Source organism: Phodopus roborovskii, unplaced genomic scaffold (genome assembly GCF_943737965.1).
Source record: "Phodopus roborovskii unplaced genomic scaffold, PHOROB, whole genome shotgun sequence".
Taxonomy (NCBI): Eukaryota; Metazoa; Chordata; class Mammalia; order Rodentia; family Cricetidae; genus Phodopus; species Phodopus roborovskii.
In genome coordinates, this window is record NW_026125295.1 from 7088038 (window position 1) to 7107131 (window position 19094).

Consider the following 19094-nt stretch of genomic DNA (forward strand, 5'->3'; position numbering starts at 1 on the left):
GCGGCGCCGGGCCTCCCGCTCCGCCTCCCCGAGCGCGGCTCTCCCGGGCGCGGCTCCGGGGTTCATGCTGACAAGGCGGCGGCCGCTCCAGCCCAGAGGCGGCGGCGGCGGCGGCGGCTGGAGCTGGGGCGCGGGCCCCGGCCTCCTCTCTCGGAGCGCGGGGCCGGGCGGCGGGCGCGCCCCGGCGGCGGCGGCGGCGGCGAGCGCCCCACCGCGCCGCGCCCCTGCGCGCCCCCTGCGCCGCGCCCCCGCGCGCCCCCCGCGCCTAGCTTGCGGGGGGCCGGGCCTGCGGGCGGCCGGCGCTGCGCGCACCCATGGACGGTCCGGCCATCATCACCCAGGTGACCAACCCCAAGGAGGACGAGGCCCGATCGGCGGGCGCGGGAGAGAAAGGTGAGGAGGGGCACAGGCAGCTGCCTCGGAGGGCGTTGAGTGCACCCCGCTTCGCCCGAGTTGTCGGTGTGCGCCCGCACGGGCGTGGGGGAGGGGCGCGCCGGGCCGGGAGGGTGCGTGGGTGTGGGGTGCGCCTGGAGCAGGGGCAGGCTGCGAGGGTGCGTGTGCCAGCTGAGCTCATGCGAGTGTGCAGGAGCGGCCGAGAAGTTGGGATCGGGTGTGTGCACTGCACAGAGCTGTTTTAAGTGTGCTTGCTTGCGGCGCGTGTGGCAGGTTGTGGGGTGCACCTACGTGGACGCGCAGGCCAGCTGGAAGATTGATTGGAAGGGCGTGTGTGTTTCTAACAGATTGTGTGTGTGCTGCTGACAGGCTGTGAGTTTGTGGTCTCGTGTGGAGGTCTGTATGCGTCTGACAGAGGTGGTGGAGGGAGTGTGGGCAGAGCCCAAGCCCGGGGACACTGGGTGTGTGTGTTCACTCCTGGTGGAGTTGGTGTGCGTGTGATCGTGTGCCTGCGCTACCCAACTGGCAGAGCGAATGCACTGTGTCTCTACTGCTAACTGTGTGTGTATCTGCCGCCCTGGCCAAGAACCTGTGGGTACCCGAGTGCACCCAGGCGTGTGCCTGCCTGTGCACAGCGGTGAGGCCGTGTCCTGAGAACACTTGGTTGTGAAAGTGGAAGATGGAGCAGTGCTGACCCCACGGCACCACACACAGACAGGCACAAGTGCACACTTCCCTCTTAGCTCCTGTCTCAGAGCCACAGAGCAGCCTGTGAGGGGTGGACGCCAAAGCCTGGTGTCTCAGGCCGCTGGTGGGTGGGTGGATGGATGGGTGGGTGGGTGGGTGGATGGATGGGTGGATGGGTGGGAGCCGTCCCTTTGGGGGAGCTGGTCAGGGGTCCGACTGGCAATGTAGTGTTGTGCCTAGTTAGTTTGGGGGCCCAGTCCCTGCCTCTGTTTACTTTTCGCTCAGGGTGCATTGACCCCTGGGAACTGCAGGTTGGATGGACTGTTTTGAATAGCCAATCAATCTGGCTGGCTTGGTTTGTTTTGGCGACTAACTCTGGCTTCACTGACCTTCTGCCAAACACCGGGACCCCCCTCCACTCCCCAAGGACCGGCTTGTCCCCTCCACCCCGTCCATGGGCCCGTGTCGTGAGCATGGACTGCAGCCCTCCTGGACAACAGTATGGGGACAGACTGGGCCAGCCAGGAAAATAGAGAGAATCTGGAGTCCCCTCAGGCAGGGATTTGCCATCCCATTTCACTCCATACACTGTAAACACTGCCTGGTTTTCTAAGAGTAAAACAGAATTCAAACTCTCCCCAGAGCTTTAAACTCCCTGCAAGAGGGTCTGGTCCGAATCCGGTGCCTGCCCGGGGCGTGCGTGGATAGGACCTCTGTGGTCTAGCCTTCCCACCATAGGGGCAGGAGTTCTTGGGGCCCGCTGGGTATGTCCCCTAAGGGGAGGTCTCTAAGGAAACATCAAGAAGGCTTGGTGGACTCAGTGTTCTTCTCTACTGTGGACTAGGAGTGCAAACCCTCAGCTCTTGTTGCAGGAGGTATGGCAGGCATCAAGGGATACTTGTCAATACCTGGGCCCTCTTGTGGCTTGTGGCTTCCCTCCTTACCCCTGGAGCAGGCAATCTTGCAAATGCCCTGTCCCCTGACTGGGCGGATCCCTGAAGCAGCTAGTCTACAGAAAGGCAAAACCTTGAACATGTTACTGGAGGTGCTTGCTCTGTTCAGCTTGTTGACATTGCTATTCTGTACAGGCTTTTCATATCTTCAGCAGCCTATTTTTGTTTGTTTTCAGTGTGAGATTGGTTACTTGTTAACTGATTAGGGGAATTCCTTGCCTAGGGTGGGGTGCCTGGCTGGTAAAAGCACTAAAATCCCATTAACATGAGTTTTTAGAAGTTAATATAATTTTGATCATGTGTAGTATAACAAAATACTTGAGAATACATTTTTATTGTTTGTTCTTTTAAAAAAAAGTAGTTTGGGCTTGGTTGGGGGGTGGTGGCACACACCTTTAATCCCAGCACTCGGAGTTAGAGGCAAGCGGATCTCTATGAGTTCAAGGCCAGCCTGGTCTACAGAGCTAGGGCCAGGATAGGCTCCAAAGCTACACAGAGAAACCCTGGCTTGAAAAACAACAATAATCCGGCTTGTTCTTTGACAGCTCCACATATATGCAGTGTGTCTTGATCATCTCCACCCCAGCTCACCCGAGCCCCCTCCGACACACGCTCCTTCTACCTTCATGTCTATTCCTGGGAATCAAAGTTTGAAACAGACTCTTTAGAATCATAAAAACCACCAAACAGGTTCAGCGGTGTTTCTAGCTTAAGTACGCTGATATCTTTAGATAGGCAGAGCATATTTTGCATAATTTGAATTAAGACAGTCATTTTGTTGTTAAGTATCGGGCCTGCCGTGTTTGTGGTATGAAAGTGATTGATGGGTTGTTTTTTTTTTAATGTTCGCTTTTATTATTTATTCTGTCAAATAGGAATGGCAATGACCAGCCACTTGGGTTTGAGGGGAGGGGTAAGACAAGACATACATCGAGGGCTCTGCCCTGTGCACAGTGCACACACACACCCCCCTTTGTTTCAGTATAAGTTTGCAAAGGAGGTGTGATGTGTGTCGGCTGAAGTGCTTTTTGACACAGTACATGTGGTGTACTCCGAGGTGGCTGTCCCTTTCAGCTCAGCCTGTCACTCTGGGCTTACTCCTTCCAGTGTGTCTCATTGGGTTGACAATATGAGGCTGCAAGGAACAATTCCCCCAGACAATCTAACTGTCCCAACTTCCCTGCCACAGAGAACTTAGAAAAGTAGACAGGAGATAACGGCCGGCCGAGAAAGCCATCCGAGAAGAAAACTGTGTGACTAGTGAGCCTGTGAACGAACACTACCGTTCCCAGGTCATTCCTGCTAAGCATTTAAGTGACTTCCAACGTTCGAGGACGACAGATGTTTGGGAAACAGCTCCTCTCAGTAGACTTGGGAGAAAGTAAAACAACCAAAAACAGATTTTTCTTATTTAAGATTTACTTATTTTTATTTCATGGGTATGGGTGCTTTGCCTGTGTGTATGTCCAAACACTACATGTGTGCCTGGTACCTGTGGAGGCCAGAAGAGGGTGTTTGAGGCCCTGGAACTGGAGTTAGAGATGGCTGGTTGTGAACCACCATGTAGGTGTTGGAACGGAACCCCAGGTCCTCAGTAGGAGCAGCCAGTGCCCTCAACCAGCCTCAGGAGTACAGTCATTTAAAAGCGTAATTTAATACTTAAAGCGCGAGGAATACTTTTGGCTGCAAGTAACAGAAAACCAGGCTTCCTGCAGCTTAAGCAGGCTCTTCCTTTATGACAAGCTGCTGAGGTTGGATGCTGTGCTCTAATCAAGCAGCTCGGGTGTTCGAGCCAGCATCTCGGGGATTCTCTTGGCTTCCCCCAGCCCCGTGTGGCACCCTGGCTGCAACCCCTCTACCCCCCCCCCCCTTCCCCCAGTGATTCTCAAGGCAGGAAAAGAGGTAGAGCCCTCTTACCTGGAAAGTGACCATTCCCAGGGACTGCTCGGGAAACTTTTGTTCCTTCATGTTTAATTGGCCAGAACTGGGTCACGTGGCCTGCTTTAGAGAAGTCGAGCCTGCCCAGCCCACGTAGGAAGAAAAGAAGACCAAAGCAGAGGGGACCAGTGTCCCAGCGCAGCGGTTGAGCCCTGTGTGCTCAGCGCCAGTCACACTCGCGTCTCTGTCACAGAGGAGTCTCCTTCTTTGAACTCGGAGTGAGACTCAGCACGGTGATGTCACTGCTGACTGCAAGGCTCGCAATAGCAACATTCCCAGCCATCCTGTGTCAACAGGTGAATGAGGCAGGCCGTCCTGCAGAACCAAAATCCCGGCCGGCCGCTGGGGGAACACACGGGTTAAATTAATCCCAACGGACAGACACGTGGCTTTCTGCGACGTTCCAAAAAGGGAAATCTCAAGAATGACAAACAGTATGATCCTATCTTTTTAAAAATCAAATACGCAGAGCTGAACAAATGTCTAGAAAGACACACACACACACACACACACACACACACACACACACACACACACACACAAAATGTGAGAAGAGCCAGATGCACAGGGATAATTTCCTCCAGGGCGAAGGCTGAGTGGCGGGTGAGGCAACTTTGCCATTTTGTCTAAACATGGATGAAAATGGAACTTCTGGTTTTGGATGAATCTTCTTCTTCTCCTTTTCCTTATTATTATTATTAAGAAAGGGCATTTTCCCTAGCTTTTTGGAAAGAAATCATCTAAAGGAATTGTACAATAACAAAACAAATCCCAAGAAACCTGGATGAATATGTAGAAACACCCAGAACTTTCAATGCTGGCTAAACAGCTGACTGTTTTGTGAGCTAATAGCTTTTCTGGAGACTACTACAGGCTGGTATATTTGTGCCCAAAGCACTCACCGACTCTGCTTCTCATAAATGTTTGTGGCCCTTTGTCTTTTATAAAATACAATATGAAAATTTTATTTCATGTGTATGGGTGTTCCACCTACACCCGTGTGTGTGTGTGTGTGTGTGTGTGTGTGTGTGTGTACCATGTGCATGCAGAGGTCAGAAGAGAGAGTCAGTCAGACCAAGACTGGAGTTACACATGGTTCTACATTGATTGTCGTGTGGGTGCTGGGACTTGAACCCAGTTCTCTGGAAGAGCACATTTCAGTCATAACTGAGAGCCTCTAGTCTTGGAGATGCTAACAGAGCGACAGCTGAGACAAGGTTCTTACAGCAGAGATGATTTCAGGCAACAGGACAGATTGAAAGACAGGTTCACATGGAGATTTTGTAGAGGGGTGTGAGACAGGCTGCCCAGCAATTCTCTGTGTAGGTGGGATCGCAGTCATGTGTCATTGTGCCCAGTTAACTAAGTTTTTAAAAGTAAACTTTATGTCGTGGTTCTGGTTGTTGAGACAGGGTTTCCTGTGTAGCCCTGTCTGTGTAGATCAGGCTGGCCAGAAGCTCAGAGGTCCCCTGCCTCCCACTGTTGGGATTAAAGGTGTGCACTCCAGTCCAGACTTAAACTTTTACTTAGACATAACTGTAAATTCGTGTCTTGTTACAAGAAACAGGCAGAGCTAGGTGTGGTTGTGCATACCCCCACACTCCAACTCCTGAGAGCAAGATCACAGATGCCAGGCTAACGTGGCAGGACCCTTGGAGGAGGAAAGGAAGAAGGGAGGGTAGGTCCCAGAGATCCTCTGTCTCCTCTGCCCTGATCCCCTCAGCGTTGATATTTTGCAAGACTGAATGGCTTCACAGCCAGGGTGTTGATACGGCTGTATCAAGGCAGATGCTACTTTACCAGGAGACTCACTCTCGATGCTCTCTCTGGCCACAGCCTCTCCCCTTCCTTGCCTGTTCCCCTCCTCTGGCAACCCCTACTCTGCTTTCCATTCCAACATTTTGTCATTTCAGAAATGCTAGCTAGGTGGGATCAGACAGAATGCCCTTTTCCATTTGTTTTATTGGTCCCCCCCCCCCCCCCCGCCACAGTCATTCGGTTGCTGCGAGTGTTAATGTTTGGGCTTTTCTTTTTCCTTACTGTATAATGTTCATTGGTGTGAACATACTGCAGTTTGCTTGCTCATCCTCTGAAGATAATCTAGATTATCATTTCTAGATTTGGGGTAAAAACACATGAACATTTTTATCTAAGTATAGTTACCGGGTGGTGTGATAGTCACGAGTTTATTCGCATTTTCTTAAATTTTAAATAAACTACTGTTTCCTTGAGTAAACATATTATTTTGATTTTCGTTTTGTTTTGTTTTTTCAAACCAGGGTTTCTCTGTAACTTTGGAGCCTGTCCTGGAACTCTTTCTGTAGTTCAGGCTGGCCTCTAACTCACAGGGATCCTCCTGTCTCTGCCTCCCATGTGCTGGGATTAAAGGTGTTCGATGTCTATTCTCTAAAGCTTTGAGTATTTAATGTTGTCGTTTAAAAATTGTTATATTCGTACGTGTGTGGTACGTCCTGCCGTATTCCCTTGAGACGGGTGTCTCACTGAACGCTAGTGGCAGGTCCCTGCTACCCTCGCGGCTCTGATGTACACAGCCCTGGGATTAACAGACTTGGGCAGCCACATCGGGCTCTTTGGGTGGGTGCGGGGATTTGCACTGGACCCTCACACTTGTACAGCAAGCACTCCTTCCCACCCAGCCATCTTGATAGCCTCTGTCATCACACTATTATAGACAGGGAGTGCTCACCGATGATATTTTAAGATTAAGTGATGCAGGCTCAGAAATAGAGTGGAGTACGACACAGAGCTCAAAAACAGACCCACACAAACATACGCAACAGATTTTAAACAAGGTCACGGAAGTTCAGAGGAAGATCAGGGGCTGTGAGGGTGGCTGTGAAGAATGCTTACTCCGGGGGCTGGAGAGGTGGCTCAGGTCGAAAGATCTCTGCCGGCTCCTCCAGAGGACCTGGGTTCAATTCCCAGCACCCGCATGGCGGTTTACAGCTGTCTGTAGCTCCAGTTCCAGGGGACCCAGTGCCATCCCCACAGACATACATGCAGGCAAAACAACAGTCAGTGCTCATAAATTAAGTAATAATAATAATAATAATAATAACAATAAATTTAAAAAAGAGTGCTTAACTCTGGAAGCATGAGTTCCAGTCCCCAGAATGGTAGTGAGAAATCCACGTGCATCTGTTTAAGGACTAACAAGGATTTATTAAGATGTGAAAAAGGGAAAAATATACTCATGAATACAGGATGTGGTAAACCCAGTTGCAGAGTCCTTGGAAAGCTGGGGACTGATCTCACGCTGCTTCACACCTGATCGGGTCTGTCTTCACCACCAAGCCAGGGCAACCTCTCCCTCCTTCCTTTTCTGGAACTCGCTCTGTAGACCAGGCTGGCCTTGAACTCACAGCGATCCCCCTGCCTCTGCTTCCTGAGTCACCATCACCTGGCTCAGTTGTTAGGTCTTTGATTCACTGGATTGGTGAAGTTCCCTCAGTCCTGGGTTCTCTGAGTTCTATAGGTGTTGAAATTTTCCAGCCTCGTGAAATATGTCAGGGAGCGCTCTATCCTGTGTTGTGGAACAATTGTGTGGAATTAGTGTGTTCATTTTTTCATTGAAATCATCTGGGTCTGGAGATTTCTTTGGGGCAGTTTTAAATCTCCAGATTCAGTGTTTTCCAGTAGTTGTAGAGCTGTTTAAATAATCTCTCCCATATGGGAAGACTTGTGGGAGAGTGGATTTCTGGAGATTAGATACATCCGTTCATGCTGACAAATGCCTGGGCACTGAGCTGTCCGTAGTCTGTTCTTTTGCCATCTTCCCGGTGTGTGCAGGACCAGTAGCCATAAGCACAGTGGTCATTTGTGGCTCCGTGTTATTATTATTATTATTTTGTTAGTCTTGCTAGGGCTATCTCAGTTTCCGTGGTCTTTGCTCATTGTTTTGTTTTGTTTGTTTGTTTGTTCTTTCCTCTAGCTTCTGTGTTCAACTTTATAATTTCTTTCTTCTACTTGGTTTGGTTTGGAATCTGGGCCTGTTTCACTCCCCCACAAGTTTCAAAGTACTTCTCTCTGTAGCAACCCCCACAAATTTTGTTATTTTCGTTCGGTTCCGTGTGACTGTTAAATGAACATTAATGTTTAGAACGGCATCAAGTTCACAGTCTAACTGAGAAGAAAGCTGGGCACAGCCCCCCACCCCCAAGTGTGGGCATCCTCCCCCACTGCCCGTATCCAGAGCCGAGCGGTGATTGAGGTTTTATGACCCTGTGTCGACTCATCCTTATCACCAAGCACGAGAAGGTACACATTAGAGCTCACTGTCGCCATTGTCCGTCTTACGAGTTTGGATAAAGGTACAGTGATATGTGTCTACCGTTACAGCATCTAACAGGTTGGTCTCACAGCCCTAGGAACCTTCTGTGTTCACCACCCTCCCCACCCTTAGCCCCTGTCAACTGCTGGTCTTTCCTGCTGCCTCTGTAGGTTTACCTTTTTCCCAGAAGGCCATCTGGTTGGAGTCAGGGTATGTAGCCTTTGCAGACTGACTTTCTTCACTTACAATGCATTTAGGTTTCCTTCATGTCTTCTCAGTGTGGTTTAAAAATTATTTTTTTTAGGGCTTGGAGAGATGGGTTAAGAGCGCTTACTGCTATTTTATAGAATTTAGATATAAGCATCTATTTGTGGCGGCTCACAAGTGCCTCGGACTTCCACTCCGAGGAATCTTATTACTCTGGTCTCTGTGGTGCATGCTCACTCACACACATGCATGCACGCACGTATGCACACACACACACACATACACACACAAATACACAGAGAAATTCTTTTCTTAAAGATTTACTTTCTCTCTCTGTGTGTGTATGTGTGTGTGTGCATGCACATGTGTGTATGGGTGTACATGCATGTATGTTCAGGTAGATGTGAGGATCAGAGGTCAGCATCAAGTGTCTTTCTTCAGGAGCTATTTGTTTTGTTTTGTTTTGTTTTGTTTGAGACAGGATCTCTTACTGGCCTGGAGCTTGGAGCTCACCAATTAGGCTTGACTATGGTCCCTGAATCCTAGGAACCTGCCCCCTCTGCCTGTCCAGTGCTAGGAATACAAGCGTGTGGCACCATGCCCTGCTCCTGAATCTGGGCTCCAATGATGGAACTCAGAATTTCATACTGGTACAGCCAACATTTGCAACGGTGCTATATTCCCCATCCCCTCAAATCCGTCTTAGTGTTGGATAACATTTAGCTCAGTAGATGTACAACAGTTTAATTATAGTTTGCTTACTGAGGTACAGCAAAATTGCTTCTGACTTTTGACAAAATGAACAAGGTTACTATGAATAACTGTGACCGCCTCTTTGGTAGAGACAAGTTTTCAATTCATCTGGGTACTGAGATGAGGTTGCAATGCCTAGAGTATTGAGTTGAGTTTTAAAGGAAACTGCTGTTTTTCAAAGTGGCTGTATAAGTGCTAGTTTTCATTAATTTAATTATGATGTATCTTGTCATGGATTTCTTTGATTTGTGTATTTCCAGTTCATTTTTGTGATTTGGGTTTATGTCTCTTGCCAGATTTGGGGAGTTTTCAGTCATGATTTCCCGAGTCCTTTTCCATCCCCACCCATTCTAATCCCCTGAGATGCCAGTGACACCAAGGTCCTTAAAAAATAATAATAAATAAATGTAGATTCAGTTACTTTTATCTTATGCGTGTGGCTGTTCTGCCTGTGTATGTGTGTGCATCACACTGTACCTTGACTATGGATGCCATCAGAGGGCTGAAGACCCTCTGGAGCTGAAGGTGTAGAGTATTGTGAGCCACCATGTGGCTGCTGGAAATGGGACCTGGGTCCTCAGCCAGGTGGCAAGTTCGTAAGTGCCTAGCTGTCCCTCCAACCTCCATGGTCACTTTTGTTGATGAAGCCCTCGAGGCTGGTCGGTGCTGCTCCGGTGAGTTTTTCTTTCCATCTCCTCTTGTTCAAACCGGGCAGTTTCTCTGTTCTCTCTTCAAGCTCTGCAGCAGAACCTATCGGCTGGGATGTTCTTCTCACACGTGTGTTATGTGTGTGGTGTGGTGTGCACATGGGGCTGACGTCAGCTGTCTTCCTCACATGCTCTCCACCTTACATCTTGAGGCAGGGTCTCTGACTCCAACACACAGCTCACTAAGTTTCCTAATCTAGCTAGCCATCTTGCTCTAGGGAGCCCTTTGCCTCCCTTCATCTCCTGTGCCCTGGGATTGCAAATACATCACCATGCCCACCCGGAATCCGAACCCTGGTCCTCACACTTGTGTGGCAAGTCCTCGACCCAGTGAGTCATCTCCCAGGCCCCCAGCCACGAGTCCTCTAATTCTAAGTTTCTGTTTATTCTGTATAGTTTCTTTATTTCTAAGACTTTCTGTCCGTCCCTCTCACCCCCCCCTCCCCACGGGGGGGGGGGGGAAGAGGGGTGATTTGTTTCCAATGTGCCTCGGGTGAGGCGTTTTATCATGGCCACTCTGGAGTCTGGTCAAGTAAGCCTGTCGTCTCTGTTATCGTGGTGTTTCTTCTGCTGGTTGCTCCTTTTCATTCCGTTCGCGATGTCCTGGGTTTCCGGGTAACGAGGAAATTGCAGTCAAAACCTGGGGGTCTTTATGCTATGTCGAGACTCTGGGTCATGCTGAAGCCCCGTCTTAGCTTTCTCCCTCTCTGCTCCAGCAAGAAAGGGGAGCCCTGCCTGCCTTGTTCCTGTCCTCTGCATAGCTGGGCAGAAGAGGGAGTTCAGTGTCCACGTCATGCGCTCTTTAATAAGCCACAAAGGACTGGCCTCATTATCTCCATGGGTGTTGAAAGCCCTGGCTCTTCCCACGCCTCCTGTGCTAAGTGGGAAGGGGTGCGGTGCATCTTACTACTGGCTCAGGGTGGAAGTCCCTGCTGGCCATGTGGTTGCCACTTACATGGCTGGGCTCATTACCAGCCCTGCCCTATACTTGGCCATCCTTGTTCCCATCAGGGCTAGTGACATAGATCGTTACACCTGATAAGAGTAGAGTTCGTGGTTGGTAGCCCTAAGCTATTCACTGGCCTTTATGGCGCAGGTCCACTGGGTTTGAGTGTGTGTGTGTGTGTGTGTGTGTGTGTGTGTGTGTGTGTGTGTATTGGGGTGGGGTGGGGTAGTGTTTGGTTGCAAAACAGTGATTATTATCTGAAATATTTTGGTCTTGCCAGATTTTCCTTTAATCATCTGGCTTCTGGGTTACAAAGAGAAGGTTTTTCTGGGGCACTTGTCTGTAGCCATGCTTTTTTGTTTTCTTTTTTCTTTCATATGCAACTCCTTGAGCAGTGGGTCTTAGACCCACGATGCCTGCGTTGTCCCCAGGGAAATCGCCGTATTTTCCTCAGGCCTCATGGTTGCTAGCTGGTTTGCCTTCCCTCTGCTTTTCAGGATTCGCGTGCTTGTCCCTGATACAAAGTCCAGAGGGTTAATGGTGTTTAGTGGGAAGGAAAGGAAGTGAGTGCATCACCTCAGTCTTCCTGGAAGGCGCTCAGTTATCTGTGAGTCTGGGCCAAGTTACGTACTGAATTTTAATTATGTAATGGTTTTGACACAGGCCGTCACTCCCATGTAGCCCGGGTGGCTTTGAGCGTGCTGTCCTCACACTTCAGTGCCGAGGTACCACCACGACCAGCCAAATCGGTGCTTTAAAGACTAGAGTGGCAAAGTTGTCCTTTAAGGGTGGCGAGACGGCTCAGTGGATTAAGGTGCCACCCACCAGCTTTGCAAGCTGAGTTTGATCCCCAGGACCCGCGTGGTGGACCCCTGAAAGTTGTCCTCTGACCTCCACACATGTGCCCACCCTTGAAATAGGTAAATAAATGTAAGACATATATATTTTTAAATTTTTAAAAGGTTTATTTTATGTGTACAGGCGTTGGCCTGCGCGTGTGTCTGTGCATCACTTGCCTGGTACCCACGGAGGCCAGAGGAGGGTGGCAGATCTCTGCCAACTGGAATTGACGGTTGTGAGTGTGCATGTGGGCGCCGGGAATTGAACCCCCGGTCCTCTGCAAGAGCAGCCAGTGCTCTCAACAGCTGAGCTCTCTCTTCAGCTCCAAATATTTGTCTCATTATTATACCAGTGGACAGTGTGAAATTCAAGTTCTCTTAGTGCTTTCAGTACCTTAAACGTTATTAGTGGGCTGTGGTGGGGCACCTTTAACCCCAGCACTTGGGAGCCAGAGGCGGGCAGATCTCCATGAGTTTGAGGCAGGCCTTTTCTCCACAGCGGGTTCCAAACCATCCAGGGACACTGTCCATAAAAACAAAAGCAAAGAGCAAAAAAGATAAGAATGAATTTAAGTCTAAAATCAAATCTAGATCAGTAGGGCTGCCAGTAGGGACACCAGCAATTTGACCAGCCTGGAGAAGGTTAATTTATAAGCGTTGACCTTCACATAAAATTAAACTTCAAGTTCCCCAGTGTCCTAATGGAAAATGGTGGTTTTGTTTTGTTTTTTTCTTTTTTTCTTTTTTCTTTTTTTAGCTGCTATTCTGTTTGGTTAGTGAGAATGTCCAGCCTCGTGTCTTTAATTTTATTTCTCAGTTAAGAAACTCTCCATTTAAGTAAACAGAAATGCCTTCTTGGGGTAAACATGGAATCATGGATCAGGATTTAGTGCACACAACCATCAGACGGAGCTTCTGGTTAGTGACTGCAAAAGTCTGCCTCTGGCTCAGGGGGCCTTGAAACTTAGCCCAGGATGATTTGCTGAAGCACCCCCTGTTGGGGAAAAAACATCCCTTTGAGACACCAGAACAGGGTTCTTTGGGACCTCACACCTTAGAAGATTTTAATTCTCAAGCAAAGGGCGTTTTTAACCCTTTTTGTACTGTGGGAGAGGGGGTCCTGTGAAAGGGCTGCAGAGTCCCTGGACCCTTCCAGTCAGTCAGTAAGTGACAGAGAATGGAAGGAACTGGCCACAAGTGAGTCTGCATACACATTTAAACATGTGTATGTGTAAACATCCCTCCACCGCTGCTCCAGAGGGGATAGGTACCCCGGCCATCGGGGTCTGGATACTGGGAAGGGCAATGTGAACGCTCTTGTGTAATACTGAAATTATAATGCACACTTTAGAACTTACTTTCCATGCCTTAAATCCTTACTCACCAGATATTTAATGTTAAGTGTGTGTGTGTGTGTGTGTGTGTGTGTGTGTGTGTGTGTGTGTGTGTTAGTGTAGTGGGATGCTCTTAAAAATCTCCTTTCTTGGGCTGGGAAGATGGCTCAGCGGAAAAAGCACTTGTTACATAACCCTGAGGACCACAGGTCTGATGCCCGGAACCCATGTCAGTGCCAAATGGGGTGGTGACTTGCCTCTAATTCCAGCAATCTAGAGGTGGAGACAGGGTCACAAGGGCAAACTGTCCAGCCAGACTGCCTGAGAGACCCTGCCTTAGTGAATAACGTAGAGGCAGTCAAGGATGCCACCGAGGTCAGCCTCAGGCCTCCACACACACTCATACACATGTCAGTATGAACCTCATAAACACACACACACACACACTTTTTTCTCTTTACCTTCCTATCCTTCAATTTTTTAAAAAAATATGGGAATACAAAAGTGATTTGGCATGAAATTCAGCAACTGTTGGTCTTCCTAGCTCTGTGTTAACAATGCATAGCAGAGCAAAGGCTGAGGAGCCCCTTGAAGCTCTAGGTTGGGATGTGGACATCTGTGTTTGGGATCACAACTGCGAACTCCTCCTGAACCAGGGCCCAATCAAAAACCGTCTTTATTCTGCCTAGGATTATGCAATTCCCTAACAGTGCGTGTTGGTTCTGAGTAGCTGTGTCAAATCAAAACCTGAAAGGTTTCTTTGTAATTATAATTTGTATTAAGGCTGTTTGCCAGAACGTTCCCAAATCCTTGTACTGTAGAGCACTTTAAAAATTGAAGAGAAGTGGTTGAACATTTGGAGACTGGAGCTATTCTTACTTTTCAAAATTAGTACACAACCGAAGACCACAGGGCAACGTTCCAGCATCATGAAGAACAGGCTGCTTTGCCTTGTCAACATGGCTTGACATATGTAGCCTTGTAGGGCCAATAAGAAATAATATCGAGCTGCAAATTGCACTTCATGTATTCCAACCAAGATTTGGCCTTCATGCTTGGCTGTGAGTTTGTTCTGAGTGTTGGGCTTGCTTAAGCCCAAGACAGAAACCATTGACTTTGAGTCCAAAGACCTCAGTCAAGGCCATATTTGCTTTCCCTTTCTTCAGGAAGCAGAACACACTTACATTTGTTTTGATTACAGTAGTACATTTAATTGCAGTCATCAAGCAGTTCTAAAGTCTGTTCTGTTGCTCACCTTGTCTAATGTACAAGCACCAGCAACTGGGTGTGTCCGTGTGTGTGTGTGTGTGTGTGTGTCTGTGTTTATAAATGTATGCACGTGTGTGTGCATTCATATGTGTCTGTATGTGTGTATGTACAGGTGTTTATGCATGTGTGCGTGTGGAGACCAGAGGTCACCCTTAGGTGTGATTTCTTGAGTCCTTGGCCACCTTACTTTTTGAGACAGGGTTTCTTGCTTAGTCTGGCTGCCGTTAGTTAAGCTGGAATGGCCAGGCCGTGAGCCCCAGAGATAACCCCCTCTTCACCTCCCCAGCTCTGCTGCATACCCAGCTCTTTGTGGGTTGTGGGGATCCCACTCCAGACACTTTACTAACTGAGCTAACCATCTATCTCCCCAGACGAATAATTAATTTTTCTAGAACACTGCCATAGGCCTAACATCTTCCCTGATTGATTTCTGGACTTCTCACTGTCTAGCCCAGGCTAGCCTGAAGCTTGCAATCCTGCTTCAAGCTCCCAAGTATTGAGACACAGGCATGCTGTGTCACACTTGATCTCCTTGATTGATTTTACACTTAACATATGCGTCAAGGTAAATTTGCAGAGAATAAAAATACTGGTTTACAAAGCTTTGTGAGTCTTGACAAACAACCATGGAATCCACCATCTCTATCAAGACAAAATGTTGCCGTTGGCCCCTTTTCTCTGGCAGTCCTTTGGATTCCAAGCAGCCATGTGATGGTCCCTGTTGATATGCTGCTTGTCTGCCTTTGATATTGCCCTTTCTTTTGAGTGTCTTATCAAGCTGGGATTTTTTGGTGTTTTGTTTGCATTGGCTCTGGAGGCAGAACCCAAGGCGTGTGCATGTTAAGCACACGTTCTACAGCTGTCCCAAGCCCGACACCCTAATGATGCAGAGTCTTACTTTCAAAATTTTCAACTAGGTTGTTTGATTTCTTACTAGTGATCTGTATTAAATATAGATTGAGATTCAAGTATGTTTTTTCTATGTGTTTTGCAAATATTTTCACCCAGAGTGTGCAGTTCTGGGGAATAACCCAGGCAGGGCCTTGAACATGCTACACCTGCATTACACACACACACACACTCTCTCTCTCTCTCTCTCTCTCTCTCTCTCTCTCTCTCACACACACACACACACACACATATGCACACACATGCACACACCCTGGCGGGAGCAATGGCTCAGCAGTTAAGAGCACTTGCTTTGCTGTTCTTGCAGAGGACCTGGGCTTGGTTCCAGTGGATCAGACGCCCTCTTCTGGCCTCTGTGGGCACTGCATACATAATGATGCACAGACACACATGCCCGTGAAACACCCATACACATGAAATTAACATAAATAAATATTTTATATTAAAAAAAGCACAGTGTAAAATTTTACCATTTTAAAGTGTACAGTTCACGGGTACCGAACACATTCATGGTGTTTACTCCACCCATCCCCGTATTCATACTGTAAAATTGAAAATACCTGTTAAGTGGTAAATCGGCATTCCCCCCCCCCATACTCCCTAGCAACCACCATCCTGCCTTCTGTCTCTGTGCTTTGAAGCGTCCCGTCCTGCTTTTATCTTCTGGGAACTTGTTTGCATCACTTTTAGCAAAACGCCTTCAGGCTTCATCCATGACATGATGTGTGCGTGTCAGAATTTCTTCCTGGCGTACCCTGTCATGTCAGAAGGGAGTTGTGATTTTAAAGGTAAATGGCAACCCCTTGCCTGTGTCGGGTCTCTTTGCTTTCCCTCTGTCTGTTTGTAGGTGCTGCGGCCGCTTCTGTGGTTCGGTGTTTGTGAATGCTGCTGTGATTCCTGGGCTGCAGACACTCTGAGTTCCTGCTTTGAGGTTCAGGTCTGTGCCTAGGCGTAGAATTGCTAGACCCTCTGGCGGCTGTGCTTGGCGTGTTTCGAGGACCCGCCATGCAGCTCTTCAAGGCATCCATCCCCTCAGCGCCAGAACCCCAGAGCCTTCGCATCCCAGGCATGCATGTTACGTTACTTTTCTGGGTTTTGTTTGCTTGCTTGCATGCTTGCTCTCTTGGAGTTAGGGAGGGTTGGGACAGACTTCCTTTACCACCCAGGCTTGAACTTCCCCCAGTCCTCCTGCCTCAGCCTCCCAGAGTCCCGAGGTTACAGCAGGGCACGAAACACCAGGCCTGGCTTTTCTGGGTTTTGCTAGTAGATATCCTCACAGCTGGAAGCGGCTCTAGTGCCTCTCAAGAGTGGGCATTTCTAATTTGTTTACAGTGTCATGTTGATGGCCTAGCTAACACGAGCTTACAAAGATTTTCTCCTAGAGGGTTTTGTTTGTTTGTTTTGGGTTTTCTTTGGGAGGGGCGGAGGGGGGGCAGTTTACACCATTTCATGTTTAAGCTATATCTTAAGTGAAGTCTATGGCATGGGTTGAGGTCTATTTGTTTTCTTAAGTTTTATGTTTGTTTGTTTGTTTTTTGACAAGGTTTCTTTGTGTAGCTCTAGCTGTCCAGGAACTCTGTAGACCAGGGTGGCCTCCAACTCACAGAGATCCACCTGCCTCTGCCTCCCCCGTGCTGGGATTAAAAGTGTGTGCCACCATGCCCAGCTCTTAAAGATATTTTAAGATAGGCTTAAGCACAAGGATTAGGAGAGAAAGCTACGCAGAAGAAAACGGTCATATGTAAGAGAGGGTACAGGCTCCTGAAGGGGGCGTCATCCACCTTGGTTTATGGAGGAGATAGTATCTCTCACTGACCTCATTGAATGGACTAGACTGACAGCCAGCAACCCATCTGACCCACCTCCCCAGCAGTGGGAGACCAAGTGTTACCACCAAACCGAAATTCAAGTCCTACTTTACCAACTGAGCTATGTCCTCGGCCCTAGTTGTTGAATATCTTTTGAGTTTTCGATTTACAGTAAATATAGTTACTGTGAGTTACTATGAGTGAAGTGATGCATAGAAGGCATTTGCCAAATATATAAACATTTAGCAAACAGATTAATCATTATTGATATCTCTGATTGCTTACTCAGTAAATATTTGTTGAACAACACTGTGCCCTGTTCAGCCCCAGCAGGTTTCAGGAAGAACATACATGTGAATAGACTAGCTATTTTATTTGAAAAAATGTTATTGCATGTATGGTGCATGTGCCTACGTGCATGCATTTTGTGTGTGTGCGCGTGTGCGCACGAGCACACGAGGACAACTTGCAGGAGTTGGTATCTCTGCCATGAGGATCCCAAGGATCAAGTCAGGTCATCAGGCTTAGTGGCAAATGCCTTTACTCACTGAGCACCTCACTGGTTCTCGATATTTCGAGATGCTTGAGCATAGTGCTCTAGGGAAAGGATGTCCAAAGATCCACGAATGCTCTGCCTTCATGACTGACGTGTTAAGCTGTCCACATGTGTGTCTTATTTCATGCCATGTTAGGATGTCAGTATTGCCTACCATATGGCAGAGGAAACCAAGTCTCAGAGGAGTTAGGCAGCTCACCTCTGATGAGCTGTGCACCTACCCAATTGGAAAGCCGGGAGTTAAACAGACTCTGTCTGACCCTGGTGTTAAAAGGAAACTTGAAAAATACATGGAGACTACTACAAGCCCTTTCGATTTCTGCCTGAAAGACGGCAGCTACACTTCTCCGGAAGCTGCCTCTTGCTCCTGCCGCAGGCAACTTTTAATGGGGCCCAAGATGACAGACCACATTCTCTTAGGATGTGGTTTCTTCTGTCTGTTATCTATATAATGGACTGCTTCCTCGATTCTTACTGTTATCTCTTGACACTCTTCAAGTTAGCTCATGGACCATAAATACTGGAAATGAGAGACTCCTGGGGCTGGAGAAATGGCTCAGTTGGTAAGGTGCTTGCCACGCAAACATTAGGACCCGAGTTCAATCCCCAGAACCGTGTAAAAGGCCAGGCATGGTAGTGCATGCCTGCCTCGGGGGAGGCAGAGACGGGAAAAGCCTTGGGGACTCCCCAGCTGGGGAATCCCAGCACTCGTTCAGTGAGAGACCCTGCCTCTTAAAACAAGGTAGACAGTACATGCCCTAAGTCAACTTCTGGTCTCCATGTATGTGTACAAGTATGCACACAAATACACACACACTGTGCATGAATGTGTACACACACCCCACACACAATCTCTAAACCCGGGGAAGAAGTGATGCCCTAGCCTTCATTGCTTCCAGCTACATGGCTTCTAGGTACAGAATTGAATAAAAGAGGAGCTTTGGAATGTTTTTCCTCTCCCCCTCCCTCCCTCCCTCACTCCTTTCTTTCCTTCCTCCCTTCCTTCCTTTTGTGTTGTTTTTGTTGAGACAGGGTCTCACTATGTAGCTTTGGAGCCTGTCCTGGAACTCACTCTGCATGCCAGGCTGGTCTTGAACTCACAAAGACCCACCTGCCTCTGCCTAGTAAGTACTGGGATTAAAGGTGTGTACCAATACACCTAGGTGGGATATTTTTCAATAGGGGGAAAAACATTCCAAGGAGGCTCTTACAGGAAGGCAAGTCCCTGGAAACCACATAATCAACTACAGTAGATTTCAGTGCCTGGTAGACACTCTGGTTGACCAGGAAATGCTCAGCTCCACATGGAACTCTCCTACTAAGGTACACCTCGGACGCCACCTGCTCATGATCCAACTTAGGGAATCTCCATTGCAATGCTGGTATTGTCTGAAGTGAAATAATTCCATTATTAAAAGTAAAAGAAAGTTAATTTCCCCAAAGCCCACTGGCTCCTCTTTGGAGAAGCAGAGCTGAAATCTGGTTGGAAGAAATCATAGAAAAA

At 48.3% G+C, this 19094-nt stretch overlaps 1 protein-coding gene across 1 annotated transcript in view; it reads left to right on the forward strand.

Moving 5' to 3' along the window:
• The first annotated feature begins 225 nt into the window (after positions 1-225).
• Positions 226-19094, forward strand: part of Ctdspl (CTD small phosphatase like) — a 110033-nt gene continuing 91164 nt past the window's right edge. The window contains exon 1 of the mRNA XM_051202226.1: positions 226-393. Coding sequence (XP_051058183.1) covers positions 315-393 — 79 coding nt within the window. The 5' untranslated portion in view covers positions 226-314. The remainder of the gene's footprint in view (positions 394-19094) is intronic.